The sequence below is a fragment of the Notolabrus celidotus genome, chromosome 6 (genome assembly GCF_009762535.1).
Source record: "Notolabrus celidotus isolate fNotCel1 chromosome 6, fNotCel1.pri, whole genome shotgun sequence".
Lineage (NCBI taxonomy): Eukaryota > Metazoa > Chordata > Actinopteri > Labriformes > Labridae > Notolabrus > Notolabrus celidotus.
This window is the reverse complement of record NC_048277.1, coordinates 988229-1003599: the sequence shown is the minus strand read 5'-3', so window position 1 is coordinate 1003599 and position 15371 is coordinate 988229. Positions and strand designations below refer to the sequence as shown.

General features: G+C 39.9%; 1 protein-coding gene across 1 annotated transcript in view; it reads right to left on the bottom strand.

The window, feature by feature from the left end:
- The window catches only part of galnt18a (UDP-N-acetyl-alpha-D-galactosamine:polypeptide N-acetylgalactosaminyltransferase 18a), a 332261-nt gene that overhangs the window by 39628 nt on the left and 277262 nt on the right, over window positions 1-15371 (bottom strand). Inside the window, exon 9 of the mRNA XM_034686506.1 lies at window positions 13648-13743. Within this exon, the coding sequence (XP_034542397.1) occupies window positions 13648-13743 (96 nt within the window). The remainder of the gene's footprint in view (window positions 1-13647; window positions 13744-15371) is intronic.

Here is a 15371-nt window from a genome sequence, read left to right as displayed (position 1 = left end):
AGTCTGTCAGTACTGACTCCTATGAGTTATAGCTGGACTGCCCACTGTAAATGTTTTAAAGGCAGTTTTGGAGTCTACAAAGAGATTTCACAACACTCAGAGACAGAACTGACCCAGTCTATGGGACGGACAAGATAAGTTGGTATTGTTTATGAAGCTTTTATTTTGGTATTTCTGCTAGGCAGCAGTGTGAATTTGCACATTTGCTAAATATTTAGGAGAATTGTAGCTATTACTTTCAGTGTGCACAACTTTACTTTTAATAGCTAACAGGGCTTGGAGACAAGTTTTTTTTCCCTCATCCCCATAAATCATAATACTGCTTCTTATAATGGGTCGCTCTATTGCTGCAAGACTACAAGGACACCGTCACCACCATTTCCTCACATGCCTGCTTCACCTCAGCCCTGCACAGGCCAAAAACTAAGTTCCTGGGAATGCAAACTAGTGGGGGCTAACAGACCCCAGAACTCTTGGTCCAAATGCACATAAAATTACTAAATAACAGGCAACCTTTCCTTCATGTAAAGCTCACAGATGTTAGTCACCATGAGATACTGCCAAGTACTGTCAAGAGTTTTATACTATTAATAAAGCTCTGCTGTTGTGCCTTGTGTGTAAATGTACACGTCTGTTAATTTTGAAAATCCCTGATTGTTTCAGCTGTTCGGAGGACTTGTTTCTGTGGATACATCTATCCATACATTGATATAACTCATACCCTGACCTGTGTGTGTTTTCTAGAGATTCAGGGGCACAGTTGAAGGAGGAGAAGTTAAATGTACCGGCTCTGCCTGCAGGCACACCTGGCTCTGAAAGGGAATATAGCAGATACACTTATTGATCTGATTTATGATATGCCCAAATCATACTTTTTAATAATTTAGGGACTTAATCCAACCCTTTTTGCACCCTGAACCTCACTTAGTGCCCAGACCGGCAAAATGTGGTCAGACATGCCACGATTCACTTCACTCTGTGAGCTTTAGACCTTGAATTTCAGATCATTTAACTTACCAAGAGCCAAAAAGTGAATGTGCAAGATGGTGAAAATGATGTGGAAATAATTTAACACTTTTGAAGTCAGTAGATTTTTGAATAGATAGCAGATTTATACTGCTAGAAGATTTGAAGTCAACAAAAAGGTCCTGTCTAAAGTCAAATTCAACCTGGTTCATATTTCTCCAGTATGTTGTTGTAGTTAAGTGAAATATGATCTGGTGATAACACAGAGGGCCCGATCTACTAAAGGTTTGCATGTATAAAAACACGTGCTAACTTGATAGCGCGCAAAGCAGATGTACTAACCAGGAGCACCGAGGATTGCGTCTGACAAATGAGCAAAATAGCACTCGCTATCCATTTAGCGTGTTTGCCTTCATGAATATGAAGAATACATGTAGATCATAAAAAACGCACAAAATACTGGGAGGAGGAGATGCAAATGTAATCATTTAGCACACGCAATGTGATTTATCAAACCTGAAGCAGATAGCGGGCGGTGTTTTTGTGTCTATATTTAGCATGTTTGAAAGGCAGGTGCAAACTGGCACAGCGTTACGCACACATGGCTGCGGTCACTGTAAAGCTCATCATAACAGCTGGGCTTACAAGCATTACTACAGTTTTTACATACAGTTATGTCATTTTGAAGTCAATCAAACGGACATGAAGTCTAACAAACCAAGAGAACAACACAAACAAATAAATAAAACAACACAAATTCAAAGCAGTTCAGCACCACGGATAGCGACCGCATCATTCTGACACCCACTGTAACTGTTCCAACTAATGAGAGCACAGTAGGTCACTGTATCAACAGATATAAAGTTTAGTCAAATTGGCACAGTGGCCCACATGTTCACATACAAACAAAAAATCAATATGAAGTTCTCGGCCTACTCACCACTGTTTGAAGGAGCTTTAAGCTCCGCGGACTTGTCCACCATGCACTGTATGTCCATTTTCTTTGATCTGTCACTCTCAATAGATAACATGACATGTCCACTCAGTCTATTCTGTCCCACCGTGCTCATCAAGGGGTTTTTAGTTAGTTTTAACTTGGAGAATGAACGCTCAGAAGGTGCAACGTTGACAGGAAGAGTAAAAAATAAAAGCAGGGACAGGCCTCATCAAATTGCTCTCTAAACTCCATCAAAACACAGATTGCATTTTGGAGCAGAGTAGATGCGTTTATTTCATCGGCAGATCTTCTGTTTGCTCTCGCGGCCCGGGTGCCGGGCCGAACCGCTCGGCTGATCTGACCCAAGTGGTTTCATCTGCACCAGTGGTGGTCTCGTTACACAAATAGAACACAACACGGCGGCAACCCTCTGCGACCCAAGCTTCAGTAATGATTGTGGACACTAAGGGTTGCTTAATCATTAGTATCACCACACGGATTTTTTTTTTGGCATCATGGTGAGATGGTCCCTCTCCATCTAAGTGTGTTAGGTCTCTCTCTCCTTCTCTTTCCCTGTCCCTTTGTATATCCTTATGTAATCTTTCTTTCACTTTCTCTTATTTTTTTTGGTCCACCTAGGTGTGCACGCCCTCTTTTACAGAACATGATATTAGCTGTCAATAAAAGATAGGCCAGAGTTCTAAGAGGGATGGTGATGGTTGCATGCACACAGTCACAAGCACAGAAGAAAAAGGTTTTCTTTCTTTTCTTTTGCTGCAAGAATAAATTGCATTAATATTTGACAGCTTGTGACAAACATGACACAAACCAGAAATATATATGCAGACCTAAAGAAAAAGAATAAAAAAAAAAAAAAAGAAAGAAAAAAAAAAAAAAAGATCTTCTGTTTTTTCTCACAGCATTCACCTTTGCTGGAGTTCACTTATGTGTTTATTTCCCTCCTCCACAAAGACCTCCAACTCCATGGCTTCAAACTTCATTTATCGCTTAAGACCACTCTGCTCTCTCAAACTCTCCATGGTGACAGCCGATAGCACACGCAAAATCCTCATAAAATTGGGCGGTCTGCACCACGTTTGCACTTGTTATCATTTGCACACGCAGTCATTGTGGATCACCCGCAACACGCCCAGAAATAGAACGTGCAAAATTATAATTTGCACACGCAAATTAGCGCTCATTATTTGGGATCTTAGTAGATCAGGCTGTGTTTTATTGTTTTATTTTATTTATTCTGAAAATTAACCGGATGTTTTCATTTTGTTTTGGTGAAACCTGACTTCCTGTCCCGCTCCATCTGCTCTGTTGAGATAGATGCGTTGTGCTCCGGCATCCGGCAAAATTAGAAGTCTTGTGTATCTGATCCGGAGGACTCAGACCTGCCGGATCAGAGACGCAGCCGGAACGCAACGGAGTGGATCCAGTGGAAGTTAACACATTGACTAGAATAGAAACCGATCAGAGGGATCGAAGACGGACCAGACACGGATCTGGTGGAATATGGCCGTCTGTCTGTCTGTCTGTCTGTCTGTCTGTCTGTCTGTCTGTCTGTCTGTCTCTCTCTCTCTGTCTCTCTCTCTCCTTTTTTCATCCTACTTTACCTTCCTCATCTCTGCGAGGTGTCTGAAATGGAAATTGAGTTAAGTTATGCATCGCTGACATTCAACAGATCATCAGGTATTCAAAGCCATATCCATCCATTCCATTGGACTACACAAACACACACACACACACACACACACACACACACACACACACACACACACACACACACACACACACACACACACACACACACACACACACACACGGAAAAACAGTGGTTCCATTCTGAAAGAAGAGGACTCAGAGGTGATCTAAAGAATTGGTCGAATCAGAAAAAAGGATCTGGATGAGGAATAAGGAGGACCGGGGGGAATCACATTACAAAAGCCACTGCACATAAAGAAAGAATAAAAAATGAAGAGTGATAAAAGCGTGATAGAAGAGCAGAGAAATATTTGATGTCCGTTATGAAACAGTTCTTCCTGCTTCTGCTCACTTTACATCTTGAGGCTGTTTATCACCGATGTCTCTGAACCTTCAGACATGGCATCTCCTTTCAGGTCTTAAATAAATGTTCAGATCCATATACTGAATACATTGTTTTATAAAGCAGAAGTATTTTACTACCATGTGTCAGTTTGAGCAGGGTTAGTCACTGAAGCCTGAAGTTTCATTAGGCTAATGCAGGGAGATTTATTATGCATGAATATGGGTGAGAATACTCATTACCAGGAGAGATCATGGATTTATCATCAGTTATAAACACACACTCTCTAATCCATGGTTGTTTACAGCGCTGGTGCAGGATAATAAAGGAGAGAAAAGATCTTTCATTTTCTGTGCTGTGTAATATCTGCAGTATCTGTAATATCTGCATGCCTGATTCTAAAAGCTTAAATATCTCCAGTCTACAAAGTGATTAGTTCCCCTTGCTGATCCTGTACTGTGTTTTCTGCTGCTATCTTGACTTACTCAAGGAAAACCTCAAATACCCCAATAACTGAAGGCAAGTAATTGTGTAAATTATAGCAATCTAAAAGTCATTTTTCTCTCCCAGTAAGCTGAAAATGAGTGTGAAGACATCATCTTTCCATTACCTTCCTTTCATTGTCGAAAATTACTGCAGCTTAATGTCTGCTCACAGAGAACGCTCGCCTTAAACTTGCTTGTGTCTCAAAATATAGGCTTGAATAAAATATGCCCACAGGCCTTGTTTTGGGTGCTGCTGGCTGAATACATACAGTATACAGTGCTGTGAAAAAGTATTTGCCCCCTTCCTGTTTTTTTTATATTTTTTCACATTTTTCACACTTAAATGTTTCAGATCATCAAAAATTTATATTAGACAAATATAACCAGAGATAATACAAAATGCAGTTTTTTAAATGATGATTTTATCTATTAAGGGAAAAAAGTTTCCAAACCCTCCTGACCCTGTGTGGAAAAGTATTTTCCCCCTTAAACCTAATAACTGGTAGTGCCACCCTTGGAGGAAATAACTGCAATCAAGTGTTTGCGATAACTGATGAGTCTTTTACATCTGGATGAGTTTTGGCTCACTCTTCTTTACAGAATTGTTTTAATTCAGCCACATTGGAGGGTTTTCATGCATGAACGGCCAGTTTAAGGTCATACCACAGCATCTCTATCAGATTCAAGTCCGGACTTTGACAAGGCCACTCCAAAACCTTCATTTTTTCTTTTAAGTCATTCAGAGGTGGACTTGCTGGTGTGTTTTGGATCATTCAAATGCATTCACAGAAATGCTTTTTAATTTTCAGAATGAATACACATTTTTTCACTCAAAAATAAAATGAAAAGGCAATCCTCCCTTTTTATTTTAACTTTCATGTTCAAGCACGCACATTTTGTAACACAATTGGAATGAAAAAGTAAAGCACATTGCTTTTTCGTTTTCAAAGCTGCCCCGCTAAATGTGTAACAAAATCCAAACCAACCATAGACTGTATAAATATGGACGCAGTATCCGTGACGTCACCCATCTGTTTCTAAAGAGCTGGTTTGAGACCAATCGTGGTGGGAGCCATATTGTATGGAGCCAAAATGATGACTAATGTTTGGTATTGAAAATAAAATTTGGCATTGAAAACACACTCTGAAACTGAAAAAAAAAACATTGGCCTTGAAACACTTATATTGAAAAAAAATTTAACGGCATCAAAACAGGTATTGGCATTGAAAACGTTTCATTGAAGTTAAAATCACAAACATCAAATTTTAATTTATAGCAATTTTTGCATTCTAATATTTTTTTCAATGACAATCATATTATTTTTCTTCGATGTCACTTTTTTTTCAATGACAGATTTTTTTTCGATGACGTTTTTCTTTTTTCGAATGCAGTTCTTTTTCAATGATTGTCTCTGTTGTCCCTGCTGAGGGAACAAAACAATGATAAAGTCCACACATCTTTAAAAGAACATTTCATCAACGGTATATTGAAGTAAACACAGAGTATTTTAATCATTGTATGAATCAAGTTGATGTAGTACTCCTGACATCGTTGCAGTGCGTGGACTGATGTCTACAACTCTGATGCTAACATGTTGACACCGCTAGCTAATGCTGGCTTAGTAATAACATGGCTGTTCACAGTCTGACTCTTTTTTCCTGACAGTCTGGTGATGAAGTGTTCTCGGTTAAGTTAAGGAGAAGGTTCATATTTAGTGTCGAGGTTTGATGGTAACCTTTCAGTAAGGAAGAGACGGTTTTACACGTCTGAATGAATGGAAGCAGTCATGTCACTTCGGTCTTTTTTGCACTCCAGGCTTCTGCGGTGGTCACGTGACTGAAAATTATGCAAATGATTAAATGATTTGTAAATCACGCTGTCCTAGCCCCTCCCCTCAAACCCTCCCCTCCACACCAAAACGGTAACAAAAAGTTGGAACTGAAAATTCAATCATTGAAAAAGAACTGCATTCGAAAAAAGAAAAATGTCATCGAAAAAAAAACCTGTCATTGAAAAAAAAGTGACATCAAATAAATACAATATGATTGTCATTGAAAAAAATATTAGAATGCAAAAACTGCTATAAATTAAATGATATAAAATTTGATGTTTGTGATTTTAACTTCAATGAAACGTTTTCAATGCCAATACCTGTTTTGATGCCGTTACAATTTTATTTTCAATATAAGTGTTTCAATGCCAATGGTTTTTTTTATAGTTTCAGAGTGTGTTTTCAATGCCAAATTTTATTTTCAACACCAAACATTAAAGTCATCGTTTTGGCTCCATATATTGCTGCTGTCGAGCCAGCGTGACACAAAGAGGCGGAGTTTGAGCCTCCTAGCCAACAGCTGCAGTGTTCCTGCAAGCAGCTGTGCCTCTCATTGGAGGACTAGTAATCTCAATATCTTCGAAATTGCTGAGTTAGAAAAAAATTCACCCCCCTCACAGAGAAATGAGCTATCCAGACTACACTGGTCTTTTGAACCAGATTGTAAACATGTTTATTTCTGCTGTAAAGATCAGCTTTTTCCCATTCATGTGTATGTGACTTCTGGTACTTCCGGAGCCAGCCTCAAGTGGATCCTCCATGAACTGCAGCTTTTAGCACTTCCGCATTGGACTCATATTTTTAGACCGGAGGTTGCCGCTTGAAACCAACTCCAAAATAAAATCGCAATATGCAGGGCGCAGGAAAGTGATGTCAGACTTCACCTCGCAGACCGTTTCTACCTACACATGGGCATCCAGTACGGGTAGCTGGAGGTGTGCTCTTTAATGCTGGTGCGATCTGTCAGCTAAAGAGATCCACAGAAGAAGAGTCTGTTGTGGCGCTCTGCATGTTCCTTTCCTCAGCTCACTGAACCTTCGGCGAGCATGGTGTTCTTTGGCAGGGAGGCACAGTCAGTCTCCAGTCTCACCTGGCTGACCAGGTGGAGCAGAGAAATGTTTCTGAGTTATGCTCCGTGACCAAGTCGAACGCATCATGGAGACTCTGGACGAATATTCAGCTGTCACGGACACAGATACTAACCAGGATGCCCTAACCAACCTGTTATCAGTCAGGGGACAACCAGCCATTAACATCCCCTTCGAAATCATTGAACATTATTTGTTAGATGGCTTTAGTGAAGGAGATTGCAGAGCTGTTTGGCGAAGGCGAAGGGGATGTTAATGGCTGGTCATCCCCTTCTGGGTCCTGTCATTGACACAGTGCATCGATCGAGGACTGATTACAGCTGGGTTAGGGAATCCTGGTTAGTATCTGTGTCCGTGACAGCTGAATATTCAGCCAGAGTCTCTATGATGCGTTCGACTTGGTCACAGAGCCTAACTCAGAAACATTTCTCTGCTCCACCTGGTTAGCCAGGTGAGACTGGAGACTGACTGTGCCTCCCTGCCACTGTGCGAATTACGGGGGGTCTAGGGGGGTCTGAGACCCCTTAATTGACACAAGAGACCCCCTGAAAGCCTCAACTGCAAAATTTTGGGGGGTCTCTTGGGAAATATTTATAACATCATTTTTTCACTTAAAACACTAAAGCACATCACATTTGTTTTAACTGTGCCTCATATGGAAATATATATTTCACCATACCACGTTTGGCTGGGTTCATATGTTCACGTATGCGTGTGTGTGAGCGTGCGCCCACACAAGAGGGAAGCACGAGTGTCCTCTTTGGTTGCAGAGCAGAGTTGTTCCTGTAGCTGTGGGCAGCTTTAGCCTGGGTGATATGTTTTAAAGTGCGTATATGTATCACTTGTGGTCTTATACTGCATGCTGTGTAAGACTTCAGCCTGATACCGGACAGTGTTTCCCTAACCATTATATTGGGAGCGCATCCGCCAAACTTTCTTTTTAATTTGAATTACTATTATTATTATGATACTAATTTAGCGGGGCATGTTTTGAAAATTAAAAAGCAAATGTCATTTTCTTTTTCATTTTAATTGTGTAACATAATTAGCATTGTTGAAGATGAAAATGAAATTGCAAATAGAATTATTGAATATTAATTTTATCTATTAGTCAAATAATAGACACAAATTTAGAAAATTAAAAAGCATTTCTGTTAATGCAATTTAATTTTCAAATTTGCTTTTTCATTTTAATTTAGTTACATATATGCTTCAATAGTTTTCGCCTCATAACTCTACAATTGAAGCCATTTTTTCTGATCTCTGTCTTATTGTGGAATCATGGACGCTGACCTGAACTGAGGCAAGTGAGGCCTGCAGTTCTTTAGAAGTGGTTCTGGGTTCTTTTGTGACCTGGATGAGTTGTCGCTGTGCTCGTAGAGTAATTTTGGTAGGCCGGTCACTCCTGGGAAGGTTCACCACTGTTCCAAGCCTTCTCCATTTGTGGACAATGTCTCTCACTGTGGTTCGCTAGAGTCCCAAAGCCTTAGAAATGGTTTTGTAACCCTTTCTAGACTTTGTTTCTCATCTGTTCTGGAATTTCTGTGGCATGATGTGTTGCTGTTTGAGATCTTTGAGCCCACTTCACTTTTTCAGACAGGTTCTATTTAAGTGATTTCTTGATTTATCAGGTCTGGCAGTAATCAGGTCTGGGTGTGAAGAGTGAAATTGAGCTCAGCTTTCCAAAAAAATCAGGTTCATCACAGTTAATTTGTGATTTAACAGATACTTTTTTCACACAGGGTCAGGAGGGTTTGGATCACTTTTTTCTCTTACTAAATGAAATCATCATTTAAAAACTGCATTTTGCATTTACTCTGGTTATATTTGTTTAATGTTAATTTTTGATGATCTGAAACATTTAAGTGTGAAAAATATGCAAAAATATAAGAAATCAGGAAGGGGGCAAATACTTTTTCACAGTACTGTATCTGTTTCAGTCATTTATCCTGAGTGCTTAAAAGCACAGTTTAGCACACTAACAATTATATTTGAATTATAAATACATTGAGTTTTAGACCCTACATTGTGGCTTTTTCCCATCCCTCCTTTTTGTGTATTTTAATATTATGAATTAAGACATGGATAGAGGCTTAACAGTTAAAATGCCACTCCATCTCCTTATCAGCAACTGCTGATCAGTGTTTGTAAAAGGCTTCAATACAGAAAGGACACAGAAACGCCAACACAGCCACTTCAGCAGCCGAGGCTGGATTGTATGACCCAGACAAAGAGTTGGAATCCAACGTCAAGGCTGCGGTCAAAGACATTAACTCGACTGACAAAGGAGACGAGGGTTGGAGTGTTCTCAGAAAGCTCTTTCAGAAGCCAGGATGGGTTTGTACTGGAGTCTGCTTCTGATTATGCAGCTCTTTTCATGACAGCCAGCGAATAATGAGGACTGTAAAATATGAATTTTTAATTCTGTCAAGCAACAGAGCACTTCAGTGAAACGTGGAAACACACAGTCGCACTCCCTTGGCCTTTAAAGTTATTTTTCCCGTGCCTCTATTAAAGGGGCAATGAGTGGAGAATTTACTGCCCCTTTAGAAGTAAATGGCCTTTAATTCACAGAAGGCTGATAGAGCTGTTGTTTGGCCTCAGCCACTTGGAAAGTACTTTCAGATATTTCTCTGGCTGCGGCTGAAAAGTTCCTCTGAAAAGCAGCACTTGACAAAGTAATGTTATTATGGCAAGGTGATATATTAGCTCTTTGTTGCTTTTCCTTCTAGATCTGGGTTCTAATTAGCCCGTGTGCTCATTATGGAAATGTGACTTTTTCATTTATGTAAATCATAGGCTCCCACTGTTACAATATTACTGATGCTCCAATATGCAGAGAGCCAGCATCATTTCTGAAACTCATCCACATTATAACTCTGAATACAAACTGTGCTGTTTCCTCCTGTTCACGGCTGCACTCACACCAATATTGTTTTTTACATAAAAAAGGTTTCCATTGACTTTGTTATCCTCACAGAGGATTACTACCAGCAGTTACCTTCACTGCAGACCTACACATAGTTTAAGCAACTTTTACAAAATCAAGAAACATAACTGCAAGCATATCACATTTGATACATCAGTTTTTGAGACCTCTACATCATCAGTGTGATATATTCTTTCAGAAAAAAACTGATGTATACGATCAGATACATGCAGTGCACTTATAATCCACCAGGCGTGAGTAATTCATGCACCAGAAGGACGTCACTTGAGACAACCAAAATGTCAGCTGTGGATCAGAGACCCACTCCAGGTTTTTCAGGGAGATTTTTACCAAGTCTGAAAAAGTTTGGATGAAAAAAAACTTTCAAATTGTTCCTGAAACTTCAAGAGGAATAGTTACTGGATTGATGCAATATTAAACTAGTCAATATTTCATTACTTCATTTATAGTCAAACCATGTTGAAATGTGTGAATCAAAATTAATACAGCAGGTTTATAAGGTCATTAAATGTGGAGATCTGTCAATCATCATTTTATTACATTTCATACATTATTCCATAAAGCAACATACAGTCTTTTTATTATTTAAGATCATGTTTAAATGACATAATGAGGTATATTTAGAGTAGACATTGAGATATTTATAAAGTATATTGTATTTTTATATATGTAACCTGCTGTATCATGATGATTGATGACTGGTTGAATGTTTGCCATGGCTCCCTAGTAAATAATTATCTTTTGTTCATTGATTTCCACTAAAAACTGAACAATTCAGAGAAGAAATATACAATACATTAGGTTGTTTTGCTACACATTATGTATGACGTTTTCGTGCAATATGGAAAAAAATAATTTCTGTATGTAAAATGTTTGAAATTACTTTTGGAAAAATTTGAAGGAAACTCAAAGTTTAATAGGCTAAAAATGTTGTTTTTATATGTTTTAGTTTGTTTAAAAAAATGAGAAACCTTGAGTAATAAATCTACACCAAAATACCTGATGAATCAAATATGATAAAAATTGAAAGTCATATATGATAATTGTTATTTAATTTTTTTTTTTTTTTTTCATCAGAAGGTCCAATAAACACTCAATTTTCAAAGAATTAAAATTCAATAGTTGTACAGCATTAACTCGGTTTCCTACAGCAGGGCGTGTTACCAGAGGTCAGAGACATCCCAGAGACAACAGCTGATTATTAACACTGTGAAATATACAGTATATCCACTGTCTAGTCTACAGTCCTGGCCAAAAGTTTTGAGAATGACACAAATATTACATTTTCACAAAGTCTGCTGCTTCAGGGTTTTTAGGTGTTTTTGTCAGATGTTTCTATGGTATAATGAAATACAATTAGAAGCATTTCATAAGTATCAAAAGCTTTTATTGAGAATTACACAGAATTCATGCAATAAGTCAATATTTGCAGTGTTGACCCTTCTTTTTCAAGACCTCTGCAATTCTCCCTGGCATGCTGTCAATCAACTTCTGGACCAAATCCTGACTGATGGCAGTCCATTCTTGCATATTCAATGCCTGGAGTTTGTCAGAATTTGTGGGTTTTTGATTGTCCACCCGCCTCTTGAGGATTGACCACAAGTTCTCAATGGGATTAAGATCTGGGGAGTTTCCTGGCCAAGGGCCCAAAATCTTAATGTTTTGTTCCCCGAGCCATTTTGTTATGACTTTTGCTTTATGGCAAGGTGCTCCATCATGCTGGAAAAGGCATTCTTCATCACCAAACTGCCCTTGGATGGTTGGGAGAAGTTGCTCTCGGAGGACGTTCTGGTACCATTCTTTATTCATGGCTGTGTTTTTAGGCAAGATTGTGAGAGAGCCCACTCCCTTGACCGAAAAGCAACCCCACACATGAATGGTCTCAGGATGCTTCACTGTTGGCAAGAGACAGGACTGATGGTAGCGCTCACCTCGTCTTCTCCGAACAAGCCTTCCTCCAGATGCCCCAAACAATCGGAAAGGGGATTCATCAGAGAAAATGACTTTACCCCAGTCCTCAGCAGTCCAGTCCCTGTACCTTCTGCAGAATATCAGTCTGTCCCTGATGTTTTTACTGGAGAGAAGTGGCTTCTTTGCTGCCCTCCTTGACACCAGGCCTTCCTCCAAAAGTCTTCACCTCACTGTGCGTGCAGATGCACTCACACCTGCCTGCTGCCATTCCTGAGCAAGCTCTGCACTGGTGGTGGCCCGATCCCGCAGTTGTAACACCTTCAGGAGACGGTCCTGGGACTTGCTGGACTTTCTTGGGCGCCCTGGAGCCTGTTTGGCAACAATTGAACCTCTCTCCTTGAAGTTCTTGATAATTGGATAGACGGTTGACTGAGGTGCAATCTTACTCGCTGCTATAAACTTCCCTGTTAGGCCCTTTTTGTGCAATGCAATGATGGCTGCACGTGTTTCCTTGCAGGTAACCATGGCTAACAGATGAGGAACAATGGTGTCATGCACCATCTTCCTTTTAAAGTGTCCAGTCACTCAATCATGACAGATTGATCGCCAGCCTTGTCCTCATCAACACCCACACCTGTGTTAATGTGTGTGACACCTGTGTGTCATTGAAATGATGTTAGCTGGTCCTTTTGTGGCAGGGCTGAAATGCAGTGGAAATGCGTTTTTGGTGATAAAGTTCATTTTCAAGGCAAAGAGGGACTTTGCAATTAATTGCAGTTGAGCTGATCACTCCTCATAACATTCTGGAGTATATGCAAATTGCCATTATACAAACTGAAACAGTAGACTTTGTGAAAATGTAATATTTGTGTCATTCTCAAAACTTTTGGCCATGACTGTAGTTATAGCAAACAGCTCTGAGAAGCTTTTTGTACATCAGGTGGACACAAACACGACTTCAAATTGCTCAAAATGAATTTGAAATTGCACAGTTTATCAGAAACATTCACAATATAATTTAAGACAGTATTTAAATGTGGTTTAATCAGTTTTCTGCTCTTCTTAACACCATGAAAACACACAATAAAAATCTTTCAGACACGTTTATACCCTCATAATGTTTTCATGGTCTGAGGTTGTAACCTACAAGATAATATGAATTTATCCTCTCATAGCCTTGTTGTTGTGTAGAGAACAAAGAGATATCACCGGCCCAACTCTGCACTTATAACGCAACTTTATGCAATTGTTGCTCTCTCTAAACCTCTGAATGATTTAGAAAAACAAAGACGTCAGAGGAGCCCAATTATCTGCTGCTGACAGGCGCTCCTCAGATCTCTGTGAGTGATCAGTCATTTGTATGGGTTCAGAAAAAAACAGAACAGATACAATACAACAACTTGGAGAGAATAAGAGCACACTGACCTGCGGTGTCATACCGTGACAGAGGTACATGATGGGGACATTGTCGGTGTCCGGTCCCTGGTCCAAACACAGGTTGTCTCTTAGACTGTTCTTCAGCTTGAAAGAGGAGAGATAGCGAAGAGACAAAGAGAAAAAAATGACTTATATATTTCCAATCAGGATGAATCTCTTAGTTAAAGTGTTCTGACAGGTGTATGAGATAAAAGAAAGGGAAGAAGAGAAGGGTACCTCGCTTACTCGCATGTTTAGGAAATTTGCAACTCCATAAAAACCCTTGCCTCACTTAATGTGATTTTAGGCTGACAGAGATGTCTGCTTTTATCTTTCACACAGACACGGGAGACAAAACAAAGAAACACCTTTGGACATCATCTGTTCACCTCCAAACCTGAAGATTTATTAGGACTCATTGTTTTGTTTTTGATCCTGTAGTTGCTGCCTGTTACCAAGGCAGCAACTTCTCCTCCTGGAGTCCACTCATGCAAACAAGAAATTCAAATCCACAGAAATGACATCATCCAAAGTCTGTCACAAAATGACAATACAAAAACAATTATAACAACAATGATGATACAATAACACACAACAGGCAAAATATGAAACCCGAAAGACCAAGATGAACCTTTTATAAATCATTTTAATCTGAAAGGTCCTCATGAATGCATCCTGATTTAATTTATAGAAAAGTCAAAATGTACTTTTCACAGAGACACATCCGTCTGGAAGTCAAAACGCTGCAGCTCGAGTACTGACTACAACATCTCTCCAGTGTTAGCTTCTCTACACTGACTCCCAATAAAATCTAGACTAGAATTTAAAATCCTTCTTCTGACCTACAAAGCTCTTAATGATCAGACACCTTCATATCTTAAAGAGCTCATAGTGCCCTATTACCGCTCTAGAACACTACGCTCCCAACATGCAGGCCTGCTGGTCCTACCTAAAATCTCTAAAAGTAGTATGGGAGGTAGAACCTTCAGTTATCAGGCCCCTCTCCTTTGGAATCATCTACCAGTCAGGGTCTGGGAGGCAGACACCCTCTCTACTTTTAAGAGTAGGCTTCAAACTTTCCTTTTTGATAAAGCTTATAGTTAAGCTGGATCAGGCTTGGACCAGCTCTTAGTTATGCTGCTATATGCTTAGACTGCCGGGGGAAGTGACACACTGGGATCCTATCTCACCCCTTCCCCCCAACCCCCTCATCACTTACTTTAACTCTCCCTGTCCCATTAAAGTTACTAACCATAGACCTTTCTGGAGTCCCTGAGCTCCCTTGTCTCGTAGGTTCCTCTGAGCTGCCGTAGACGTCCTCCTGCTGTGGACGTTCCAGACTCCAGCTGATACAGACGTGCTGGACTCCAGCGGCAACAGCTTCTACTACTCGTCTCATCACTATCACCGCTCCCTCTCTCTCTTATTCTCCTCTATCCCTCTTTCCAGACCCAACTCGGTCGAGGCAGATGTCTGTCTAACATGAGTCTGGTTCTGCTCGAGGTTTCTGCCTGTTAAAGGAAGTTTCTCCTCTCTGCAGTAACTAGCTAAATACTGCGAGGTGCAATGCTCATGGTGGATTAAGGTGGGGTCAGACTGAGTCTTATCCTATCTTGGTGTTGGGTCTCTGTTCATAATTTGACATAGAGTGGTCTAGACCTGCTCTGTTTGTAAAAGAGTCTTGAGATTACGTTTGTTGTGATTTGGAGCTATACAAATAAAGATTGATTGAT